General features: G+C 36.1%; 1 protein-coding gene across 1 annotated transcript in view; it reads right to left on the reverse strand.

The window, feature by feature from the left end:
- Positions 1-8732: 8732 nt before the first annotated feature.
- Positions 8733-26043, reverse strand: part of ADGRG7 (adhesion G protein-coupled receptor G7) — an 87777-nt gene continuing 70466 nt past the window's right edge. The window contains exons 14-16 of the mRNA XM_090276088.1: positions 20680-20835; positions 18487-18643; positions 8733-11420 (exon numbers count right to left, since the gene is read on the reverse strand). Coding sequence (XP_090132214.1) covers positions 11160-11420; positions 18487-18643; positions 20680-20835 — 574 coding nt within the window. The 3' untranslated portion in view covers positions 8733-11159. The remainder of the gene's footprint in view (positions 11421-18486; positions 18644-20679; positions 20836-26043) is intronic.

The following is a 26043-nucleotide window of genomic DNA, read 5'->3' on the forward strand; positions in this document are numbered from 1 at the left end:
CTCCACTACCCCAACCCCCACTGGTTTCACAATTAGAAGCAATGCAGCTTTATTCTCCCCTGGTGGCAGAACTGTGAGCTGCCTGATCTGGTCCAGGGCTGCAATAGGTCCTTAGGTTTCCTTCCTGACTTTTGTAATGTATGACTGAGCTTTCCACCGGCTGGTCCCAACCACTGCACTGCCACCACCACCGGCGCCACTGCTGCTGCCACCATTGACATTGTTGCCCCAGTGCCACTGGTGTCACCACCCCAGTGCCACTGGTGTGCCTGCCTCCCCACTTCCTCACTGCCGGCACTCCACCCCTCCTACCTGCCTGGATGAGTATTTCTTCTTTATTTCTTAGTTGGACCTCTTTTCAGTTAGATTTTTCTGGAATTTTTATTAATTTTTATGGGTTTTGAGGTGTATGTATTCCTTCTTAGTTGTGAAGGGAGACACAGCATGTCGACCTACACCTCCATCTTGACCAGAAGTCCAAGAAATTGCTTCTTGAAGACAGTTCTTCATATATTTTGTAACCCTAGAAGCTGGCACCTCCTAGGGTAGGTATTCAATACATACTTATTAAATGAAAGAATGAAAACTTGTAGGGCAAGTTTCCAGAAACATGGAGCAGCCATCACTGATGTGTTCCTAGCTCCCAATGTTGCCAGACAGGATCTGGGCAGGAGCAGGTCTGCCTTGGGCCAGCTAGTAGTGTTTGTGTTCTTGACTTCGTGCAGGGAAGATTTCACAACATGTGTGCAGGTGATTTTGAGTGCCTGCTTAGTAAAGCTGGGACAGTGAAACGAAGGAAGGGCTTAAGGTTGAAGAAGCTGCTGTTAGTTCACTGGAAAGTAAGAGAAAAAGGGGACCTTGAAGACAGGTTCAGGGGGTAAGCCTGGATCAAGCTGCCACTGCCTATTGTTCCCCTGGTTGCAAGTGTGGAGAGCAAGCTCAATAAAATGGTGTTGGTCTGGTCAAGATAGGATAAAGTATATATTGGGTGGCCAAAAAGTCTGTTTAGTTTTTTTCTGTAAAATAAAAGACACATTGCCCTGGCTTGTGTGGCTCAGTGAATTGAGCACCAGCCTGGGAACCAAAGGGTCACCAGTTTGATTCCCAGTCAGGGCACATGCCTGCGTTGCAGGCCAGGTCCCCAGCTGGGGGCACGCGAGAGGCAACCACACATTGATGTTTCTCTCCCTCTCTTTCTCTCTCCCTTCCCCTCTCTCTAAAAATAAATAAACAAAATCTGTAAAATAAAAAAGCAGTAAAAGAATAAATAAATAAATAACAGACACATTTTTCATTTTCACCAATAACCTTACTGACTTGGATATTTTGAGTATGTCAACTGTCTCCCACATGATATAACATGGATTTTTCCCAATTAATGTATTGATTTGATTGCTATAAACTTCAACTGGTCTACCCAACTGTGGAGCATTGTCCAGTGAGACGTCTCCAGCATAAAACTTCACAGACCATTTTTGACACATTCGATCAGCCACAGCACCTTCTCCATACACTATACAAATCCTTTTTTGCATTTCAGTTGCATTTTTACCTTTCTTAAAATAATAAAGCACAATATGTCAAAAATTGGGCATAGTTTCTTCCATCTTCAATATTAAAATGGCTGCACAAAAATTTACCTATTTCGATAAGATTTTTTTAATGTGCACTAATGTGACAGCTGTCACAATGCAATCTAACAAAATTGTTTTGAATGAAGTTAAGGACAACTAAGCCCTACTAGAATCACCGTATAGAAAAAAACTTTTTGACCAACCCAATAAAACAAAATGGTGTCACTCGTGTCAACCAATATGGCTGCCAGTTAGTCATGGCACTTTGATTCAAAAAGGAAACTACCTAAGTCACACCAGACACATTTGGCAAGAAGGCATGCCTAACATAGCTGCATATGTGACCAGAACAGACGTTTCTGAAGAGCGGGACCACCTACAGATAGGCTCCTGAGGAAATTCCCCACTCACTATCAGGGGTCCTAAGTCACCTATCAAGAGACCCTGAGGGGTGGAGTACACAACCATAAAAGGTATAACTGAGGCAGACTTTAGACCGCTGCTAAGATAGCTGAGTTCCGCATGCCAGAGTGCTGCTGCACACCATGCTGTTTTCCCTTGGCATCAGCTGCCAAAAGCTCTGCTCTGTTGGATTGAGAATGCTGGATCAAGACCATACCCCCTCCAACCTGTGAGACTGATGCTTCCTTGCAAGACACTGCAGCTGTTTTGCCCACCGTGCTGTCTCCTAGATTCGTTGGCTGAGGCTTAGGTTCATTATCCCCCATTGATTGCTGTGTGTGTGTTATATTCCTCCTAGATTGTTAGAGTGTGAGTAGGATATTAATGCATGTTGATGTTCTATCTTGAGTGAACCTACATTCAATAAAAGCTAAATGAATAGAATAGTTACCTGGTGTGACTCTTGTCTATTCCTTGGTGCTGGGTTTTTCCGTAGGCAGTTCGCTGAACAGTCACCTGACTGACTTAGGGAAAGACTATAAAGTGACCCCTTCCCAAGAGGGTGCTCACAACAGCAAGTCTCGTGGGGTCCCTTAGAGTTTAGGAGAAAGAGCGCAGAGATACAAGGCATGGGTGTGCTCTAGAGAAAGCTTGCCAAGTGTCCTTTGTCTTGAGGCTTTTTATCTTTCTCTGGCCTGTGGGAATCCTAGGGGACGTCTCGGGGGAATGTCTTAACAGAATATTCATTAACTTTCTAGGTGTGTCCTTTGATATGTTGATTCATCAAAATATGCACATAGGGTTATTTTCTGATTAGTTTTATTTTTAAAGAACATCACTGCAGAGGGACCGGGACGAAGGCCAATCTTCCCTGGGACAGTCTGGACTGTGTAAACCATTTGCTCCTAAGTGTCCTTGGTTAAGGAAGATAAAACCTTGTGATTCATTAACTGGCTGTGAATTGCTCAAATAGTTTGACCTTGTTTAATTATTTTGTCTCAGTTTCCCTTATGTCACTTGTCAAGGAGTTTCCCTAGCTTATTATCCCACCTCACTAATAGTATAGGATTTTATCTCTGTGTAATTTGAAATTGTTTGCTTTTCTTCATTTATGCCTTCTGGAAACTGTTGTTTTTCTGTGTACTCTGAGCGTTAAGGTTGAAAGACTAATGCCACAGATATACAAGGAGATCTCACAACTTTTCATTTGATTAAGAGTAGCTTAATCAACATATTCATGGTTGCCAGAGGGGAGCAGAGTGTGGGGCTGGGTGGAAAAGGTGAAAGGATTGAGAAGTACTAATTGGTAGTTAAAAGATAACTACAGGAATATAAAATGTAGCATAGAGAATATAGTCAATAATATTGTAATAACTAAGTATGGTGCCAATTGGGTACTTGAAATATCAGGGGGATCACTTTGTAAATTATATGATTACCTAACCACTATGCTATACACCTGAAACTAATAATACAGAATGTCAACTGTAATTGAAAAATAAAATTTTAAAAAATACTCTAGTTATGAGTAAATGAGTAAATATCTAAAAAAAAAAATAGAGTAGCTTTTTTCAGCTCTTTTAGTAAACCTAGATGTCAGATTCTAGAAATCATACATGTCAAGTCAAACTCTAGGTACTTGGAGGCTTTCAAATCTCTAATCTAACATTTATGCCAATGATCCTGCTTTTGTCTTGCCATGTAGATGCATAATTAAACAAGGCATTCTCAAGAAGCCATTTCAATGAAGAAAAACTCATTCATAATAAAAGATGTAAAGTAAAACCACAATATGTTATTTTCACATACTAGTTTGATAAAAATAAGGAAGTTTCATAACACTTTATGGAAAAGATATGGCAAAATAGATACACATGTTTTGTTGTGGGGGGAATAAATTGATACAAACTAAAGGGTGTTATGGTAATATTTATCAGCATCTAAAATACCCAACCCTCTATGATTCAGCAATTCTATTTTTAGGGTAACTCTTGCACATGAGAACACAGATACTCATTAATGTATTTTTTCAAGTAAAAGACTACAGTGTAATTAACAGAACATATGCTCATACACACACATAGTTAGATCTCAAAAACATTTTATTGAGTGAACAAAGCAAGTTTCACAAATGAGCAAAATAGAACCAGAGCATGGAAAGAAGGAGCAGACTGACAGTGACTAAAGGGGAGAGGGAAAGGAGATAAGGGAGGAAAGAAGGGGAAGGGTCTAGTCAAGGAACATGTATACATGGCCCATGGACAAGGACAACAGGGTGGGGATTGACTGTGGGAATGGGGGGTGGGTGGGTCAAGGAAGAGCAACCAGGGAAAAATTGGGACAACTATAAAACAGCAACAATTTTAAAAAGGAAAAAAAAAACAAAAAACAAAAAAACCCCGCCAGTTTCAGAAAGTTGTGTTACTGTGCAGAAAAGAGCATAGCAACCTGAGACTGCAGTACCTAGAAAGACCACAGCTGGTGTCTGGGAACTATGATTTTCAGAAGCATTCCCAATATGCTTTGATAAGAATGGTGCTTTGTTCCTAAAGTGTTTGTATAAATAATGTGGTTGATGCTGAACACCTGCTTGCTTTCTGGAATTTTGGTGCGTGCCAGGCAGAGGGTGCCTTTGTGACGATCCCCAAATAAAAAACTGGGCACTGTTTGCAATGAGTATCTCTGGTAGACAACATTTCACATGCATAGTCACATTTCATTGCTGGAATAGCTAAGCACATCCTGTGTGACTGCTCTGGAAAAGAACTTTCAGACGCTTGTGCCTGGTTTTCTTCAGATGTCATACCATGTGACTTTTTCCTTTGCTACTTTTATGTTATTCTGCTGCAATTAATCTTACTCATAAATACGACAACTCTGTTGAATCCTTTAAGTTCTCTTACTGAATTATTGAACCTTGAGGTGGTCTTGAGGACCACTGAATTGGTTCTCTATATCATTTATTAAAAAAAAAAAGGAGAGGAAGAAAAAAGCACAGATGACTGAATTTCTATGGATATATAATTCTGTGTATACATATTTCTTAAAATCTGGAAGGATGCACACCAAACTTATTACAGTGGTAAACCGTGGGGAGATGGGGAAAGAGGAGGAGAGGAAGGGCCTGGGTTTGGTAGAAATTAGTCAAAGGGAACTTTGGCTCTATCTAGTATGCCCCCCCTTTTTTTAAGTTAATTTTTTTCTATTTTATTCATGGCATGCTCTTTTTAATTTATTTTTTCTTTTTAAGAAAAATATACACATGTAACACTTGGATGGGAAAAGTGTTTTAAGTTCATTTAAAAATAAGTTAAGCCAGCATTTAGGCTGGTGGGGAATTTAGAGTTCACCTAGTCTCACATAAGACAAAGGTAGAGCCTCAGGCTTATGCCCAGAGAGACCAGTTTCTTGTCCCAAGTCACATAACTTGTAGTTCAGACCACAATTCCCCATCCAGAATGCTTCCTAATCTGCAATTGCTTGGTAAATACAGTGGCTGGAAAAAATAAATTCTTTTTGTTACCACAAAGGTTCAGAAAAACCTTTGTATATATCATGGTTTCATAGCAGCTTATATCGTCGTCGTCGGCAGCCGTCCGTCTCAAGAGACGATGGTGTAGCTTCTTCAGAGTCTATCTGCACCGCCGAGAATGGCTGTGCAGTCCGACTCGGGAGTGACATGGTATCTGTCTCCTCCCGTGTTGAATCGACATCTTGCGATGACGCTGAAGCTACAGAGCCTGGGCAGGGTATATGGAGGGTCTGCTGTTGCCCATGCAGCAGACCCCCCTTCTCTTCGCAGCTGAAGGGTCCAAGGGAAAGACGGAGTCGATACAGCTTGGGTTCAGGTGCGCCGCAGGAGTTGCCGGTGTTGACTACAACGTCAAACCGCCTTAGGGACTCCGGCTCCGGATTTTCTGTCAGGGTTTACTCCCTTAGCCTTTCCCCTGAAGAGGTATGCCGCAAGGCAGCGGAGGTTTTTTGGAGTCAGAGTTTTCCTTCTCTGATGTACCCTGACTGGAAGATCGAACCAGCGACACTTAGCTCGCAGGCCGACGCTCAATCCACTGAGCTAAACCAGCCAGGGCGCGCAGCTTATATCAAAGTTCAGCAAATTATCAATGTCATACTTCCACGTGTAACAAAGCTCTACTGGAAGAAGATAAAAATTGGACTATAGTTCCCTAGGAAATATAGTTCAAAAGAGATAGCAGCATTAGGTCATACCACTCTGCTTTTATTTTTTTCCTCTGTGTTAAAAAAAGAAAAAAAAAGATAACATATTAAGTAGGATTTTTTTAGAAACATGATCAGTATCTTACAAAACAGATTTACAACCTATTTCTACATTTTGAAATTATTCACAGAAGAGGACTTTAAAAACTAAGTTTAAAGTTTATATGTTGCTGTTGGTAGTATAAAATGGTATAACAACTTTGAAAAACTGTTTAGTTTCTTACAAAGTTAAATATATATAATATTTACCCTATTACTCAACAATTCTATTAGGTATTTCAAGAGAAAACACATGTCCATGCAAAGACTTAATATAGTAATGTTTATATCAGTTTTATTCATAGTTTTCAAAACTTGGAAAAGACCGAATGTCCATAAATCGGTGGATGCATAAGTAAAATGTGGTCTAGCCAAACAACTGAACTTTTTTTAAGAGCAAGGTGACATCTTATTTATTTGCATAACTTATGGCCCCTCCTTTCTTTTGAAATTCAACATTATATTAGTTTCAGGTATACAAGAGAGTGATTAGACATTTATATAATTTACGAAGTGATCCCTGGATAAGTCTAGTACCCACCTGACACCATACATAGTATTATTGACTATGTTCCCAATGCTGTATTTTACAGCTCTGTGATTATTTTATAACTGCTAACTTTTACTTCTTAATCGCTTTACCTTTTTCACCAAGCTCCCTAACCCCCTTCTCCTATGGCAACCATCAGTTTGTTCTCTGTATCTATGTAGGCAAAACTAACACATGGTAATAGAAAGCAGATCAATGGTTGCCTAGGGCTGGAGGGAAAGGGTGTAACTGGAGAGGAACACCAGGGAATGTTATACTTTTTAAAAAGTATATTTATTTATTTAGAGAGAGGGGGAAGGGAGGGAGAAAAAGAGGGATAGAAACATAGATGTGATCTGGGACCAAACCTGTAACCCAGACTCATGCCCTGACTGGGAATTGAACCCGTGACCCTTTGCTTTGCGGGACAATGTTCTTAATCTTGTTTGGTGTGGTAGAATACACTTTTATTCACAAGTGCATACATTTGTTAAACTCATCTATTTGTAGATGTAAAGTGGTGATATTACTTTATGTAAATTGTTTATCAATAAAGTTAACCTAAAAAGTAAATAAAATAAAATAAAATAACAGTGAGCCCCCTACCAAAGCAAATAAACAAAACAGAAAACTAACTCTAATGGCTAATTTAAGGAAAACTGTTTTAATATTTTCAAAAGAACAGAACAGTCTTCAGTGACCCATTTGTGATACTGAAGAATCTTGGCCTGCATTAAGTGTGTGTCTTTGTGTATACATGGTATCAAAAAACTTTGGAGTAACACTAAACATTACCATGACTGTTTAATGCGCACTTAGCAGATGGGAAGGCATGGATGTGAACATGCTGCATTTCCAAATGTGATTGATAGTCTTTCTGTTCATTCAAAACTGTTTGCCTTCTCATCTGGTAACACACCCAGATGGACATTTTCAAGAAGACTTATTACCAATTTCAGTAGTGTTGGAATAACTATATGTTTTCCCAAGAAATATTTATTTATTTCATTAAGACATATGTGACTTGTGTGGTTATGCTTCCCTGTTTATGTTGGATGTCAGGGAACTATGGTCTAATCTGTGGCCCACTCCTAGCATAAATACAAGACCATATGACATGCTTCTTGGGTACTAATCTCATCCTGACTTCTTTCTATGATTAATTATTTCCTCTTCCCCCTGATTTCTTTACTTAATCAGTTTTTCAGTAACTGTTATATGTCAGTTTCAAATACACATTTTAATAGGTTACCTATATGTAAATGAAGTAATATAGATGATCCATATGTAACACTATTTTGAATCTTCTATGTGTGTTAATAAATAATTGCTAATAAAATATATTCCTCTCTTCTCCTTGGTGTATGGACACAAATAGTCAAAACACATATATGAGAAGAAAAATAACTTTGTCATGGACTCCCGTTCAACTGCTGATTGATTTAATGAAGGGTTAGACATGCCATGCGACTGTCATATATGATTCATTTGGCCTCATTTGGTATATTTATGGCCCTGTTCTTCATTTACAAGTTTCTTGCATACTCCCTAACATATTCCTTAACTCTAAATGAAAAACAATCTGTCTGTATGAGAAAATATAAACTCGAAAATTGCTAAATGCGCTATAAATCTTTTGGATATTTTGAAAAAATGTAGAGTGAACATTTCATTATATTAAAAAGAGAAGAAAACAATAAAAAGAGGGAAAATATTTTCAGAAAGTTCAATAGGAAAAGGGCTCATAACTCTAATAAAAAGGAATTCCTGAGAATTTATCTTAAGAAAATAATTAAAAAGAAGGAAAGAAAATACATATCTACTAATTTACTCATGTGTCACTATAATATTAAAAAATGGAAGTGATCTAGATATCAAATAATAAAACAACTTAGTAAACGATGCTATATTATACAATTACTAATTATTATAAAGACTGAATTACTGGGTAATTATAAGTGAAAATCAGAATAAAATTTCATTTACTATAATTACAGTTACTTAAAATTCTTATATAATCAAAGAGCATACAGGACATGGGAAAACAAACATTATTGGTATGTTTGGTTAGGGAATTAAGGATTTTGCTTTTAAAAAATACTTTGTGAATATCTTTTAAAATCATTATAAAATGGTTAGCACAGTGGTTTAAAAATATAAATGTAAATGTAATCTGTCCCATCCCCACCCCCACACCTTTGATCTCAGGATAGAACCTAATCCTCGTGGCCCTGTTTGGACCTCATCTGATGAGCCAGGCACTGAAAGACCCAGGTCACATTAAGTAGGTTCCTCAGAGCCAAAGAGCTCCAGTGGTTGACAGGCTGGCATAATCTTGTCAGCACTTTTGGCCTGGGTTTCCCACATGTTTGCAAAGAATACCAAGCTCTTCTGATGAGGCAATGACCAAATGATAGCAATGACTTTGAGAATAATCTCTGTTGGTGACAGTAAAAATAAAAGAAGCAAGATAAATTTTAAAATGGGAAGAGTCAGAAGAAAAGCAATCCAGAATCTGGCAATTAAACAATGAGGTCTGTCTCTGGAAAGGAAATCAAAGGTCAGGGTGATTTGTTCCCAAAAGAAACTACATGTGTTACCGCAATACATAGGGCACTGTTATAACACAATATAAATCAGAACTACAAAAGTTGGCCTCACATATAATAATTTCAGGAAAACCAGTTCTGCAGTAATCTGAGTTTTCCTTTCCTGAAATTTTCTTTTTAAGTAACTCACTGTTCTACTTCTATAGTCTCTGTCCTTGCTTCTCAACTTCCAAGGCAACAAATTATTACTTGCTTTCCTTAGCCACCCCATAAACCCTGCTCAGACAACCTGACCTTTGAATTTTTCAGTTAATTGAGCCATTAAATTCTCTTTGACCCTTAACCTAATTTGAGTTGAATCTCTATCACCAAATGAAAAGATTCCTGACTAGTGCATGAGGTAAAGGCTTAAATCAATAAGATTATTTTTTAGTGGTAGGATTTCAGGGTAGTTCCATCAATGCCTGCGAGATTTAGCCTCTACAATATGCATGTGGAGCTTGCACATTATGGTATAGTCATTCCAGAAACATTATATGAAATTCTGATTGGTATATTCCAAGAGTGCCAAAAAAGTGCAAAGAAAACTAAAATCATCAAGGGAACACATATACTCCACCCTCAGACTAAATGTGACTCTTCAGTGATTTTTTTCCCCCACATTTAAAATGGCCCTTACTTAAGGTTTATTTTCATCTGAATATATCCTCTGAGACATAGAGAAGGTCAACCACATCTTATAATATCTCCTGTGTCCAAGGAAGGACTTTCTTTTTTATTCTTTTCCTTTATTTTTTTCATTATCTGGTAAGGTTTCCACTTCCCTCCAGATGAAACCGTCTTTTGTTGTCTTGCCTAGGAATCCAACAGTCATTTACAACCTTTTCTATAAAAACACATATACTTTCAGGTGTGGTGAGAAGGATATGCCACAGCTCACCTGACTTGTTAGTCCCTTAGTTCAGTGTACTCACAGCAGCTGCCTAATTTAAAATGAAACAGAACATAGCAATTCAAAGATTGTATCTCCAAATTCCAGTGGAAGTACTCCCCACCCCAGTGGAGGTCATTTTTTCTTATTTAAGAAGTCATTCACAATTCAAGTGTTTGGAATGTCATGAACAGTTAGATCTTTTAAAAGCTATAAGGGGTGACTGTGACTAACTTTTTCATTTGGTGAGCTTTGGTTTCATTTCACCAATGAAATGGCAGATTTATCAAGAACTGGAAGGAAATATCCAGAGGCTTTAGAAACCAGCTAATCTTTCTATGTCTCACTGCATCTTTCTCATAGAACCAAATCCTCTGGTCATAAAACATTATTTTTTAAAAAACGACACCAAAAATTCCCTTTCCAGAGGTCTTCATTGGAAAATATAAGCATGTACAAATTTTAAATATTCACAGATCAAAGGTATGATACATATAAGCAACTCTGCTGTGTTCATCTGAAATCATTTTGCTCTAGGGAGTAAATATTTCTCCTCATATTAAAAAGGATATGAGGAGAAAAACTGACATAGGCTCTACATTTTAATTAAAGTTTGTCACATAGACTTTATGACATAAAAAGCACTGATAATCTTGAATTATCTTGAATGCTGGGTGAAATTCTTCAGCTCATTCACATAAAAATCTGTTGAATAGTAGAAAAACTAACAAATCCATTATCCCTGATGATAATAAACAACAGGTTTTACCTGATTTTTAACCTTGAGCAAAATATATTGAGGGTGACTTTCTGGAAGGACTCATAAGGGAAGGAAATAGAAAATGCAAAACTCATACAGGTTGAATAAAAAGGACCACAGAAGATAACAGGTTTACTGTTTAGGTGCTTGTGTTTGCTAAGTCAGTCACAGAGACTTCCGTTTCCTCTGTAACTGCAGACGACTCCAGCAGCCTAAAGTGTTCATTTAGGGTTGGCCACGATCTGAGCATGTTATACATCCTTACACGCAGCCTCAGCGGGGATGCTGGAGGCAGCAACTTCACTCTCCCAGCAGATGACGACAGCGACTTCAATACTTTGGAAGCTTCATTCTGGAAGATTGTTGTTCTGACAGTGTAAAGGATAAAAATTTGCAGTCCCTGGCAGAGAGGGGAAAAAAGCTTAATGTAGATAAGTGTTGAGATACAGAATCAGGGAATAGATTTTATTTCACCCTGCTACCCATCCTTTTCTCATCATTCAGAAGTTCCCAAACTTGACAACTTGAATAGCATCTATAGTTGAGTTAATAGTATAGTGCCAATGTTTATTTCTTGATTTTGACAACGTACTGGGGTTATACAAGGTATTATCATTAGGGAAAGCTGGACAAAGAGTACACAGGAACTCTGTACTATTTTTGCAACTTCTTGTATTAAAGATTTTCAAAGTAAAATGTAATTAAAAATAAATATCCATGGATGTCTCCCAGATTGGCATCTATAGACTCCAAGACTTATAAGGATTTATTTCTGGTGCTGTGGTAAGATAATCCAAGACTCTGAGAGTTTGACTAATAGAATCAATACTTAACGGCAAGAGAAAGATTAGTTCACAGGACAAAAACAGGAAGGTTGACTTGATTGTAAACCAACAGGTGGTATCTAACTCATCTGAAGAAGGCCTTGATGACACAAAGATGAGTGCATGGGGACATAGGTTTCAGAAGGACAAAAGTGGTCATTGGCTATCTTTATTGTTCAAGGGAGAGAAATTTATTTTGGGAACATGAGAACTTAGGTCTCTGGAAAAGCCCCTCTTTGTGGGGTACACCATATCATCTGGCTTTTCCAGAATTTAAAGTCTAAATCAAAGACAATACTGGATAGAATTTTTGGTTGTACAATAATTAGGAAAAGTCCTAGACCAAGGAGAATCCATGCAGACACTATCCTGTGGAACTCTGAGTGGAATCCCAATATTTCTGTGCTCTCTAAAATCCCAAAGATGTTACTTGAAAAGACAAAAAAAATCTGTGGGTCAAACTAATAAGCACAAAGATCAAATTGTGCTTATTAAGTAATATCTGTAGCACTTAACAAACAGAAGTTTGTTAGTATTGTAGCACTGTAAATCTAGAAGAAGCCTTACATGTAAACTAATCTAGTCACTCCTACACTTAAATGTACATAAAAGTCACCTGGGGCATTTGTTTAAAGTGAGAATTCCTAGCTCTTATCTTGTAGATTCTAATTGAGGGGTGAGGCCACCCCAGAATCAGCATTTTAACACTTTATGTTCATTCTAATGTAGCCAATATTCAGACCAACTTTGAAAAACACTGAGTCAATTTTAACACACCCTTCCTTTTTATATTTAACATACCTTGCTCAGAGAGGTTGTGTGACTTACCGAAAATCATGTGAATCACTAATGTTAAAGCTAAAAGACAGCCCAAGTCTCCTGACTTTAAACCCAACACTCTTGCCACATGGCCACCTCAATTTTACTACATAGTATGAATAGTTTGTAACGGGCCTCTATTTTGTAAAGTGAGTCTCCTATACGTGGAGAAGAGAATATCATTGACCATACCTTTTTAAGATACTTTTCTAAATTCTTGGTCATTCCAGGCAACAAGCTGATGGTCAATTGACGATCCCAGATTAAGCTTACCCAATTTACTGCCCTTCTGGGGACTTTCCACTGCATGTTGTCAAAAGTAAAGAGCTGCCTTATATCCACTTAAATTTAGTGGCAGGCACACATCCTTTGTTTAAGGGAGTTAGTCACAAAAGGCACTGGAGAGGGTGTCTGGGATGGAGGGCGAGGAACTTACAAACATTAAACGTGATGTTAGCAATTCATATAGACAAGGAGCTCTCCACACTGCACTATGTAAACTCCTCATCATTTGTGGTCAAGTCAAATTCATCTAATGCCCTTTCCAATGATTTCCATTTTGTATCAAAGACTTCCCTCCTCAGTAATATTTGACCAGAGCAGGGAAACAACCAACATATCAACTACACGCAGTGGTTACTATTCTTAGCAACTTAATGAGACAATCACCAAACAATGCAGTTTACTTCCAAAAATATTGGAGAAGTATAGTCCTTCCTGATATTAAACAAGATGTCTACTGCAAAAGATATATACAAAAAACGGAACAACTGTAATAGAAAAACAATAAATAAATCAAATTAAAAGAAAAGATATATACAAGCATGTTATTTGCACTAGAGAACTAATAGTCTAGTTGAGGAGATAAGACTTCTATATATAACAAGTTAATTTTGAGTACAAGAAGAAATGGAACAAATGAACTTATAAAAAAAATACTTCTATTTTACTTAAGTTATGTTAATAAAGATAGAATTAAAGTAATCACTTCAAGGATTAAAGCCTATAAATAAATAATCTATATGGATTGTACCAATGTCAATTTCCCTAGTTTGATAATGTATTATAGTTATATAAAATGTTATCATTAGAAGACATGGGTACATGGGAACTTCGTACTGTTTTTGTAAATTCTTTTGAGTACGAAGTTATTTCAAAAAAATTTAATGTATGGTGTAAGAATAGGGAGAAACATGCTCCTACAAAAAAGATAAATTTTAAGTTGTACTAATAAAACCAGGAGGTAGGAAGCAGCTAAACTATGTTAATATTTTACCCTAAAAAGGGAGGAATCAATACATACTGTTTCACTCTGGAAATTGAAAACCATTATCTTATAAATTGTAATAATGTTTAATAAAAAACAGCAATTAACAAAATTAAGAGGTCCTAATTATTAGAGAAGGGTTAAGTAAAAGAGAACATAATTTATATAGCACAATATATAAACTAAGGAAGAATCATGGTTAAATGTGAAAACAAAAGAAAAGAAGATTGCAAAATAAAGTTAAATGTATTAGTTTTGATAGCTAAATAGCTAAAAGGTTAATTTTTAAAATAAAATGGAAAACAATAAGAAATTAATTTTAAAAATAAAATGGAAAACAATAAGAAATTAATTTTTAAATATAAATATACGGGATCTAAAAAGAGATAAGTCAAGAACAAAGTGACACGAAAAACTTAAAAAAAGGAACTAGCATAAATGGATTAAATAAGATTAAATAAACAGATTAGAAGTTGCTACATGAATATATGGAAACTCAGATTTCAAGATAAAATGGGACTGAAAGTGACCTGTTATATTGATAAAAGGTAAAATGTACCAGAAATATATAATATCTATAAATTTCTAGGAACATAATAATTCAACATTAAATTGTAGAAGGATAGTTAAATGTTGTAACAAAATTTGGTAGAAAATTAGTGTAAAAAGAAATCTTACATGCCTTTCTCAATCTTTGATAAACAAATTAAAGGCAAATAAGATTTTATTTAAAATAATTTGAAACTAAACCTATTACCTTTAAAAAATACATATGTGACATATAAAGATATTGTTAGAAGGTAATCTCAATAAATATCCAATTGGGAATTTTTTTAAGGTACTACAAAAATATAAGAAATTTTAGGAACTTTTTTCTTTCTTTCTTTCTTTTGCTTTTAGAGTTGGAGGTCTGGAGTATAAGAGTGAACTCCTTCTCTTGCCTCATACAGGTGATTCAGTGATCAAACACAAATGATCCTGGTGTAGTGTGGGTACTTTCAAAGAAGGGCAATTTTATTATATTGAAATAAAATTCACTGCCAACTCAGGAACAGTGAAACTTCATATACAGATGGAAAAATCTTTGTAATATTTTTTTCATCAGAGCAAAAGGCAACATTTGTCACTGGAGGAGACACAGAATAAACAGCATGCAGAGAAATTCTGATTTCAAGGTAAGTATTTCAATAATAAATCCTTGTTTTATCTTAAAGTTTTGAAAATCCCCATACATAATACACAAATTCAAAAGTATAAAAACAAAAATCCTCTGAGGGCAAACAAAATTATTTTTATTTTTAACCGACCATTTTGGTCATCTATATCACTATTTTTGCCATGATAAAATGAAAAGATGACCATAATACTTTGTGTAAATGTTTAGCTTCCTAGAGCAGATGTTTTTGACATGTTAATAGAGTGGTTTCCAAAGGAAAAATATATAAATCTTCATTTCAAATTTTAAAACAAATTATTAATAGAATGTTCTTTAAAAGATTTATGATTAAATATATCTTTGAGATAAGACTCAAGGAAAAAGAGCATCATCAGTCTTATGTATAATTATGTCACAGACATTTTTTCATAAGGTTCTGCTCCTATCAAATCAACTCTCTTGTAAGATTTTATATATAGGAAAACCAAAATATTTTACCAAAAACTAGTTCAAACTAAAAAAATAAATTCAGTAAAGTTGCAGGATACAAAATCAACAGATGGAAACCAGTTGCATTTATACACACTAATAACAAACTATCTAGAAGCAAAATTAAGAAAACAATTTTATTTACAATAGTATCAAAAACAATGACATAATTAGTAGTAAATTAACCCAAGAAAGTGAAAGACCTGTACACCTGAAACAATAAGAAATTGATTAAAGACACTGAAGAGGACACAAATAAATGGGAAGATAGCCTGAGTTCTTGGACTGGAAAAATCGATACTGTAAAAATGTTCACACTACCCAAAACAATATAGATTTAATGTAATCCCTACCAAAATTCCAATGGCATTTTTCACAGATATAGAAAAAAAAACTATCCTAAATCTGAATAAAACCACAAAAGACCCCAATAGCCAAAGCAATCCTGAGAAAGAACAAAGCCAGAGACATCAAACATCCTAATTTCAACCTATATTACAAAGCTATAGTAATCAAAACAGTATGGTACTGGCATAAAAAACAGGTATGTACCCAGTAGAATAACCAGAGAAACCAGACATAAACCCATAAACTCATGCATGTATGGTCAACTAATTTTGACAAGGGTACCAAGAACATATAACAGGGAAAGGATAATCTCTTCAATAAATGATGTTGGGAAAATTGGATAGCCTCATGCAAAGGAATGCAATTGGACCACTATTTTACACCAGTCATAAAAATTGACTTGAAATGGATCAAAGCCTTAAATGTAAGCCATGAAACCATTAAACTTTTAGAAGAAAACATTGAAAAAGTAGCCTTGATAATGGTCTTGGCAATAATTTCTTGGCTAACACACCAAAAGCACAGACAACAAAAGATAAATAAACAGGTGGAACTACACCAAACTAAAGAGCTTTTGCACAGCAAAGAAAATAATAAATTGAAAAGTCGACCTACAGAATGGGAGAATATATTTGCAAACTATATACCTGATAAAGAATTAATATCCAAGATATAAAAGGAATTCATGCAACACAATAAAAAAAACCAAGTAACCTAATTTTAAAATGAGCAAAGAACCTGAATACACACTTTTCCAAAGAAGACATATAGCCCTGACCCATTTGGCTCAGCTGGTGGAAATCTTCCTGCAAAGCCAAAGGTTGTTGAGTTGATTCCCAGTCAGGGCACATGCCTGGCTTGCAGGTTGACCAATCAATGTTTATCTCCCTTTCCCTCTCTCTAAATATATATAAATAAAATCTTTTTTAAAAAGACATACAAATGGCCAACAGATACATGAAAAGGTATTCAACATCACTGGTTATCAAAGAAATGCAAATCAAAATCACAATGAGATATCACCTAACACCTGTTAGGATGTCAATTATCAAAAAGACAAGACATTAAAAAAAAAATGTTGGTGAGGATGTAGAGAAAAGAAAACTTTTATATACTTTTGGTGAGAATGTAAATTGGTACAGTATGGTAGTTACTCAGAAAATTAAAACTTGAGCTACCATATAATCCAGCAATTCCATTCCTGGGTATATAGCCAAAGGAAATGAAATCCATTTCTTGAAGAGATATCTGCACACCCATGTTTATTGAAGCATTATTCACCATAGCCAATATATGAAAGCAATCTAAATATCTTTTGACTGATGAATGGTAAAGAAAATGTGCCTTGGCTGGGTGGTTCAGTTGGTTGGAGCATCATCCTATACACCAAAAGGTTGCCGGTTTGATCTCTGATCAGGGCACATACTTAGGTTGTGGGTTCAATTCCCAGTCAGGGTGTGTGCAAGAAGCAACCCATCGATGTTTTTCTCTCATTGATGTCTCTCTTTCTCTCACCCCCACTCCACCACTGCTCCTCTTTATCTAAAATCAGTAGACCTATACTCAGGTAAGAATTAAAAAATAGAGAAAATAGGATATATATTTTTATAAATAAGTTTATAAAATTATATTATATGTTTATTATACATATATAAATAATAGATTACTATTCATCCATTAAATAGAAGGAAATTCTACCATTTGCGACAACATGGGTGAACCTGGAGGGCATTATGCTAAATGAAAAAGTCAGACAGAGAATGATAGATACTGTATGGTATCATTTAGGTATGGAATCTTTAAAAAGCCAACTTCATAGAACGCTAGTTGCCAGGTGCTGGAGGGAGGGGGGAATGGAATAATGAGGGTCCAAGTATGCAAATTTTCAGTTATAAAAAGAATAAGTTCTGAGGATCTCGTGTAGAGCATGGTGACTCTAATCAACCATATGATATCACATGCTTGAAAGTTGCTGAGTAGTTAAGCACTCTCACTACACACTCAAAAAAGTTAACTATGTCATGCAGATTGTTAATTATGTTAATCTTGGTAATCATTCTGCAATATATATGTATATCAGATCATCACGTTTTATGATTATATTTGTCAGTTATTTCTAAGTACTCCTCAATAAAGTTTTTTAAAAGAAAAATAATCTTATAAAATTTTAAAAAGAAAGAGAAAGAGAAAATTCAGCCACCCCACATGGATCCAACTCCCAGCAATAACAATGTAACATTGTTTGAACGATCACAATGAGGAGCTGCTGTGGACCTGTTGCATGGGAGAAAAGGAAAGAAAACGTTTCCCAAGCTATTTGCCTGACAAAACCTCTTCTGCTCAGAGGAGAGGGACTAACGTGATCCAACTTTATTGCAATTATTTTCTATGTACTTCAGCACAGGAAAGAACATAGTAGTAAGTCATAAAGAGCTCTCCTTTGTCTTCCCACAAAGGCTATTAAAATAGAATTTCCTAAAGGTGCAAAGCAATGACCTTCAGGGAGTTTTAAAAGGAGAAAACTTTGATCAAGGGTCTGCCTTCAGTCTAATCCACATCGTACCTGGGTAGTGTTGAAAAAGCAGAATATGTAGCTGAATATGGTCCTGATGTCATCATTATCGGTTAGTGTAAAGTATGCCAAAATCCAGGTGATTCCAAAAACGACTGCAATAGATAATGTGCTAAGAACCTTCTTTAATGTTGAAACTTTTTTTGTGCTAGGTAAGAGAAAATAATAATAATAATAATAATGATATTCATTCAGTTTTTTTCTTATTCATACCACTGTTACCCTATTATTGAGAATACATATTCAACTGCTCATATATACTGTTCATTTAACAATATTATGCCTCTGGTGGAAAAATGATGTTAGACCTATGCCCTGCTGGACAGAATCTGAATTTAGCAAGCTTTATTAAGAAACACACTGACAGCTGTATCAGGCATAAACAATTCCTTCAATAGTTATAGGCAAATTTCACAAAGAATCAATTATTTCTTTGGAAGAGAATTTTATTTTAGTGATTATTACTATTGGATCAGCTAGTGAGAAATTGTTTTGGGGGGATCTGGAGCCTTCCCATGATGTAGGCTGATATGGGAATGAAAGGTTAATAAGGTGCAGAGTGATCTTCTTCCCTTGATAGTGAGACAATTGTCAATATCTCACTTTGACTGGTGAGACATCAAATACTGTTCCACAAGCAGAGGCTTGAAAGCATTTTTTTCATTAGAGTGTGCCTTCTCTTTTTGCTCTTTGGAACCCTGAGACCACTATGCTAAGAACCCTGGACTAGTTTAATGCAGGACAAGAGACCACATGTAAGAGATGAATTTTCCCCACTGAGCAGCTACCACTCAGGACCAACCAACCACTAACTACAGGCATGAAAGTGAGCCATCCTAGATCATCCATCCACATTCAAGACAGCCAAAACCAGGATAACTATTCAACCAACACTCAAACTATGACAAACAATAAATATTCATCATGCTAAGCCATTAAGTTTTGGAGTGGTTTGTTATGCAGCAAAAGCTAACTGATACATGAAAGACAACTTGCTAAACAATTAAATTATAGCCTGCTTTTCATAGTAATAGCCAATTTAAGAACCATGTGCTATCAGTCAAAATTTATAAATACAAATTTGGTTGATGCCTGAGGCCAAAATGATAATTTTGTATAAAGGAAATATAATCTAATTTGCAATTAGGCTGAGAAGACTTCACCAAGATTTTACTACATTTCTAATAAAACATAGGTTTGAATGATGATCCCTGATGATTTTCCCCCATATTTCTCCTTATAGCATTTATATAGGAAAGATGATACTACTCTTGATCAGTAAATAACATATTTAAGATTATATTCCCACTGATGATAGTAGTTTTCACCCATCTCTTCATACCAAATGAATTCATTTGGTGACCAGCAAAGGTCACAGATGTGCTTATAGTAAGTTACTTGGGCTAAGCAGGATCTTATAGAATTAAACCTGAATTCATATCCTCATTATCACTGTGTTTTAACCAATTTGTGCTGTGGGAGATTGAGGTGAGGGTGTATGTATTTAATAGTTTCTGTTTTTTCTCTCTCTAACTGAAAGCTTTTTAAAATATATATATATCAGGGATGACAATGAAAATCCAATGTTTATTAAAGTCAGAAAGGATATATAAAGGAGAGTAGCAGTTCACCTGGGAACTAATAAACCAGAGAGCACATGCTTCATCTGCAGGTAATGTGGGCCTAGTGTTGTCAGATATTCTTCTTCTTCTTCTTTTTTTTTTAAGAAAAAAATACATTTTAAGTGAAATCTCCCTATTATTATAAGTTTAAAAGTAATTAAAAATATAAATCTATTATATGATTCAGCAACATATGTAAAATATAGCATATAGCTACTAGTTTATAAAATGAAAGTACAGTTACCAACATCTATTCACAACCCTATTATTTCTTTATTTGAATCTGATTTATTGAACTTTTGGGTTGAGTTATTTTAGTGGGGCTTATATAGCACAAACATGTGTTGTGTAATGCAGCAGACTCACATGTAATGCTGATGTTGGAAGACGGGAAGACCCACTTTTTGAGACAAAGTTTAAGGGAAAACCTGCCCTGCAGACTACATGCCCCTGCCATTGCCCCAGAGTCTGAAACTCCTCTAGGAACGTGGATGTATCACAGTGCTGTATCGTGTGCTCGGTGAGTCATGCCTGACAGCTTCCCATTCACTGGGAAACTTACCTTGTCAAATTCTGGTTATTCTTCCACAGCACTTTGACTACAATGACAATAAATATAACAACATTGATGATGAGGATAATGGTCACAGGTAGAAAGAGCGACCACAACAATGGACTTCTTATAAAATCTTTGCCATCTAAAACTGCCAGCCAGCAGCTGTGGAGAGAAAAGAAATTATTTCAGAACACTAAGAAAGGTGTATATATATATATATATATATATATATATATATATATATATACATACATATATATATATATACATACACACACACACATATATATATATATATATGGTTCTCCTTGCTATTATCATTATTGACATTCACTCAACTGAAAGAGAATATCCCTTTGCAACCTGTATATTTAAGATGACTTTCAGGAATTCAACCTACTAAAAAAATGAACATTGGTTCTGCTGTATTCCTCTATGAAACAGTATTGGCTAGTGGAAAGATAATGGGCTTTTGAGTCAGGCAGCCCTAAGGTTAAATGTCACTCTGGTATTTACTAGGTGTTTGAATTGAGGCAAGTTATTGTTTTGTTTTATTTTGGAACATGTAGCACATCTAGATGGCTCAAACTTTAAGTGGTGCAAGGATTCATAGAGAAATAAAATCTCCTCCTACAGTTATCCATTGTCATCCAGTTTCTGTCTCCAGTGGTAATCAATGTTTCCTGTGTATTCTTCCAGATTTAGGCTATGAATATGCCAGCAAATGTATATTTTTTCCTGATGTTCAAACAAATGATAACATATGGTACTTCCATGCCTCACTTAACAATATATTTTGGAGGTCAGTTCATGACAGAATATAAAGATTGTCCTCATGACTTTTTAGGGCTACATATTATTCCATTATTTTGTTTTACCACAGGTCATTTAAACAGTCTCTTATTAATTGGCATTTTGAACGGTTTAATGTTTAAAAATGTTTGAGTAGTTATTTAAACTCATTGGATCAATTTTTGTTTGTTTTGTTGTTGCTGTTTGTGGTGGTGGTTTGGTGATGTTTTCTTCTCATTGGTGAGATGTTAAAATCATCTCCTGGCATTGTTGTAAGAATTAATCCATTCATTTGATAAGTGTTTACAGAGTATGCTATGTGTCAGACACCATTCTAGATACCAAGATATTAGCAGTGAACAAAAAACCAAAATCCCTTTTTTAGTGAATTTATTCTAGCACAGAGAAATAGATAAAACTAACAAATAAAATATATACAATTCAGATGGTGACAAGTGCTGTGGAGAAAAATAAAGCAGGTAATAAGGGTAGGTATTAATGTGTGGGAGTGGAGAGGAGAGTTCATTTTAATACAGTGGTCAGGAAAAGCCTTATTGGGGAAAAAAGTGATATTTGAGCAAAGGTCTGAAGTAGATGAAGGGGAATGGTATTCCAGGAATGGGAAATATCAGGTGCAAAGGCCCTGAGTTGAGAGCTTATGGAACAACAAAGAGGCCAGAGTGGCTGGAACAAAGTAAGTAGATGAGATTAGTGAAAAGATGTAAATTATGTCGGGGCCTTATAGGTGATTGTATGCACTCTTATCCAGAAAGAGAAACTTATATGTGTTCACTTTTAAAAGTATTACTCTAGCTACATGAAAAAGATAAGAGAAAAATGCATGTAAAAGTAGGAAATCCACTAGGAGTTTACTGCAATAATCTGGTGGCTTGGAGAAGAGATGTTAAGAAATAGTCTGGTTCCAACTAATTTGAAAGAATATATGCATCTCTATGTTAATTGCAGTGTTATTTACAATAGCCAAGATTTGGAAGCAGCCCAAGTGTCTAACAGTCAATGAGTGGATAAAAAACTATGGTACGTTTATATAATGAAATACTACTTGGCCATAGAAAAGAAGGAAACCTTACCCTTTGCAACAGCATGGATGAACCTAGAGAGCACTACGCTAAGTGAAATAAGCCAGTCACTGAAAGACAAGTATCATATGATTTCACTCATATGTGGAATATAATGAACAAAATAAACTAACAAAGAAAATAGAAATGGACTCATAGATACAGAGAACAGACTGACAGCTGTCAGAGACAAATGGTTTTGTGGGGCTGAGTGAAAAAAGAGAAAGGATTTAGAAAAAAAAAAAGCTCATAGACACAGACAACAGCATGGTGATTGCCAGAGGGAAAGGAGGTAGGGGATGCAGGAGAGAGTACAGGAGGGGTAAATAGCGATGGAAGGAAACTTGACGTGGGGTGATGAACACACAATGCAATATACAGCTAATGTATTATAAAATTGTACACCTGAAACCTATATAATTTTATTAACCAATGTCACCCTAATAAATTCAATTTATAAAAAGGAAAAAAAGTTTCATTCCAGATGTATGAGGTCTGTGTGAAAAAAGTTCAGCCATTGTTAATATAATGAGAACTGTTTGCATGACATCAATGTAACCTGGCAGCCAAGGGGAGTGGACTGGAATGAGCCTGTGTGAGCAGTTATGACTTCACTGTACTAGTCAGTGGGGGCAGTAGACACTGTTGAGTGAGCATGTATTCCGTGTGGCCATCTCATTCAAAATGACTGAGCAAGTAGAGCAATGAATCTGCATCAAGTTTTGCTTGAACATTCCTCTACAGAAATTATGTGGATTGCTATGGGCAATTGGTGATTGGCAGTTTCATCAACACAATGCTTCCACTTATGCATCACATCTGGTGCAGAGTTTTTTGGCTAAACATCAAATAACCCAGGTGACTCAGCACCCCCTATGGTCCTGCTTTGGCGCCCTGTGACATTGGGATTTTTCCAAAATTAAAAGCACCTTTGAAAGGGAAGAGATTTTAGACTGTTGATGAGATTCAGAAAAATACAATGGAGCAGCAGATGGCAATTGGGAGAACTGTGTGAGGTCCCAAGGTGCCTGTTTTGAAGGGGACTGAGGCATCATTATCCATGTACAATGTTTCTTATATCTTGTATCTTCTTCAATAAATGTCTCTCCTTTTCATAGTACATGGATGAATACTTTCTGGACACACCTTGTATGTATAAGTAAAGCAAAATGATTTATTTTATTGATAGGTTGCATGTGAGCTATAGGAGAATTTAGATGACTCCAAAGTCTTTGGCCTGAGTACCTGAAAGAATGGAATTACCATTAACTGAAAAAGGGAAGATGATAGGAACGGTAGCTTTGGGAGAGGAGACTAGGAGATGTCTTATTAGACAGCCAAGTGGAGATGTCAAGTAGGCATTTGAGTATTAATGTGAGAAGCCCTGCAATATTTCTCGCACTCAGTTAATATATGTTTTCTTTCCTCTGTAGGCTAAACACCATTATTATACATTGTAAAGGATTTCTAAATTGTTTTGCCTTGGACTGTTATAATTTGTTATTAAAAATCATTTTTATAATCTGAATGATCTACAATAAAACTGGAATGATGTTCAAGTTCCTATAACAAATTAAAAAGTAAAAATGAGTGCCTCTAACCTGTTAATATATAGACTAGGCCCATCCTTAAGTAAAATGGTGAGAGTGAATAAGTATATCTGCAGGACTTCTGGTTTCCCTTTCCTTTCATCTGCAACTGGAGGACAACTCTCTTGTTATCTTCCATCTCACATTTCCCCACCCAGGAGAAATGAGGTCACTTGGCTAAGAATTTAATGAAATCCTGATGAGAAGTACTTTCAAATCTCAAGAAGCTACTTTGGTGACCAAGAAAGTGGCCACCAAAAGTGTTAAATGAAAAAGATGAACACATTTCTTATCCAGGCAGCCTAAAGAAACAGAGTGTAAATAGAGAGGAAAAGATCAAGAAAGAGGTTGGTGGTTAGTGTTCACAGCCAGTCCTTGCAGCTGACTGGCCTGGGTAAATCCCTCCCAGTGATTTGCCAACAGCAGCCAAGTCTCAACTACAAGAGAAGTGTGTACTTAGCCCACATGAAGGGCACACCTCAAGTAGCCAACTTGGGTGATAGGGGAGGCTGTCCCACTGGACCCTACAGGACACCTACTACATTAGGCCACATTACCAAGACATGGAGTCAAAGCAGCTCTACCTAATACATAGAAACAAACACAGGGAGGCTGCCGAAATGAGGAGACAAAGAAGCGTGGTCCAAATGAAAGAACAAAACAAAATCCCAGAAAAAGAACTAAATGAAATGGAGATAGTCAACCTATTAGATGAAGAGTTTAAAACACTGTGATCAGGATGCTCAGAGAAATGAGTGAGTATAGCCACAAAATAAAGGAAAAAGTGAAGGTTATACAAAGTGAAATAAAGAAAAGTATACAGGGGACCAACAGTGATGGGAAGGAAGCCAGGATTCAAATCAATGATTTGGAACAAAAAGAAGGAATAAACATTCACCTGGAACAGAAAGAAGAAACAAGAATTGGAAAAAAATGAGGAGAGAATTAGGAACATCTGGGACAACTTTAAATGTATGAACATTCAAATCATATTGGTGCCAGAAGGAGAAGAGGAAGAGTAAGAAATTGAAAACTTATGTGAGAAAATAATGAAAGAAAACTTCCCTAATTCAGTGAAGGAAATAGACATAAAAGCCCAGGAAGCACAGAGAGTCCCAAACAAGTTGAACCCAAAGAGGACCACATCAAGACAAATCATAATTAAAATGCCAAATGTTAAAGACAAAGAGAGAATCTTAAAAGCAGCAAGAGAAAAGCAGAGAGTTAGCTACAAAGGGGTGCCTATAAGACAATCAGCTGATTTCTCAAAAGAAACTTTGCAGGCAAGAAGGGACTGGCAAGAAGTATTCAAAGTGATGACAAGCAAGGACCTACAACCAAGATTACTCTATCCAGCAAAGCTATCATTTAGAATGGAAGGGCACATAAAGTGCTTCCCAGACAAGGTAAAGCTCAAGGAATTCATCATCACCAAGCCATTATTATATGAGATGTTAAAGGGTTTATTTAAGAAAAAGAAGATCAAAACTATGAACAGTAAAATGACAACAAACTCAAAACTAGCAACAACTGATTCTAAAAAGTAAAAACAAAAACAAACACAAACTAAGGAAACAACCAGAACAGGAATAGAATTATAGGTATGGGGATCATTTGGAGGGTTATCAGCTGGGAGGGGGAAAGGGGAGAAAGGGAAATGGTGCAGGGATCAAGAAGCATAATAGGCAGGAACAAGATAGACAGGGTGATGTTAAGAATAGTATAGGAAAGGGTAAAGCCTAAGAACTTACATGCACAACCCATGGACATAAACTAAGGGGGACGGGATGACTGGTGGCAAAGTGGGGCAAAGGGAAAAAAAATGGGACAACTATAACAGAATAATCAATAAAACTTACTTTAAAATATACTCTACTGGATAAAGGAGACTTGCAAATTATGAAACAATT

The sequence above is a fragment of the Furipterus horrens genome, unplaced genomic scaffold (assembly GCF_987537825.1).
Source record: "Furipterus horrens unplaced genomic scaffold, mFurHor1.1.pri manual_scaffold_1, whole genome shotgun sequence".
In the NCBI taxonomy this organism is placed as follows: domain Eukaryota; kingdom Metazoa; phylum Chordata; class Mammalia; order Chiroptera; family Furipteridae; genus Furipterus; species Furipterus horrens.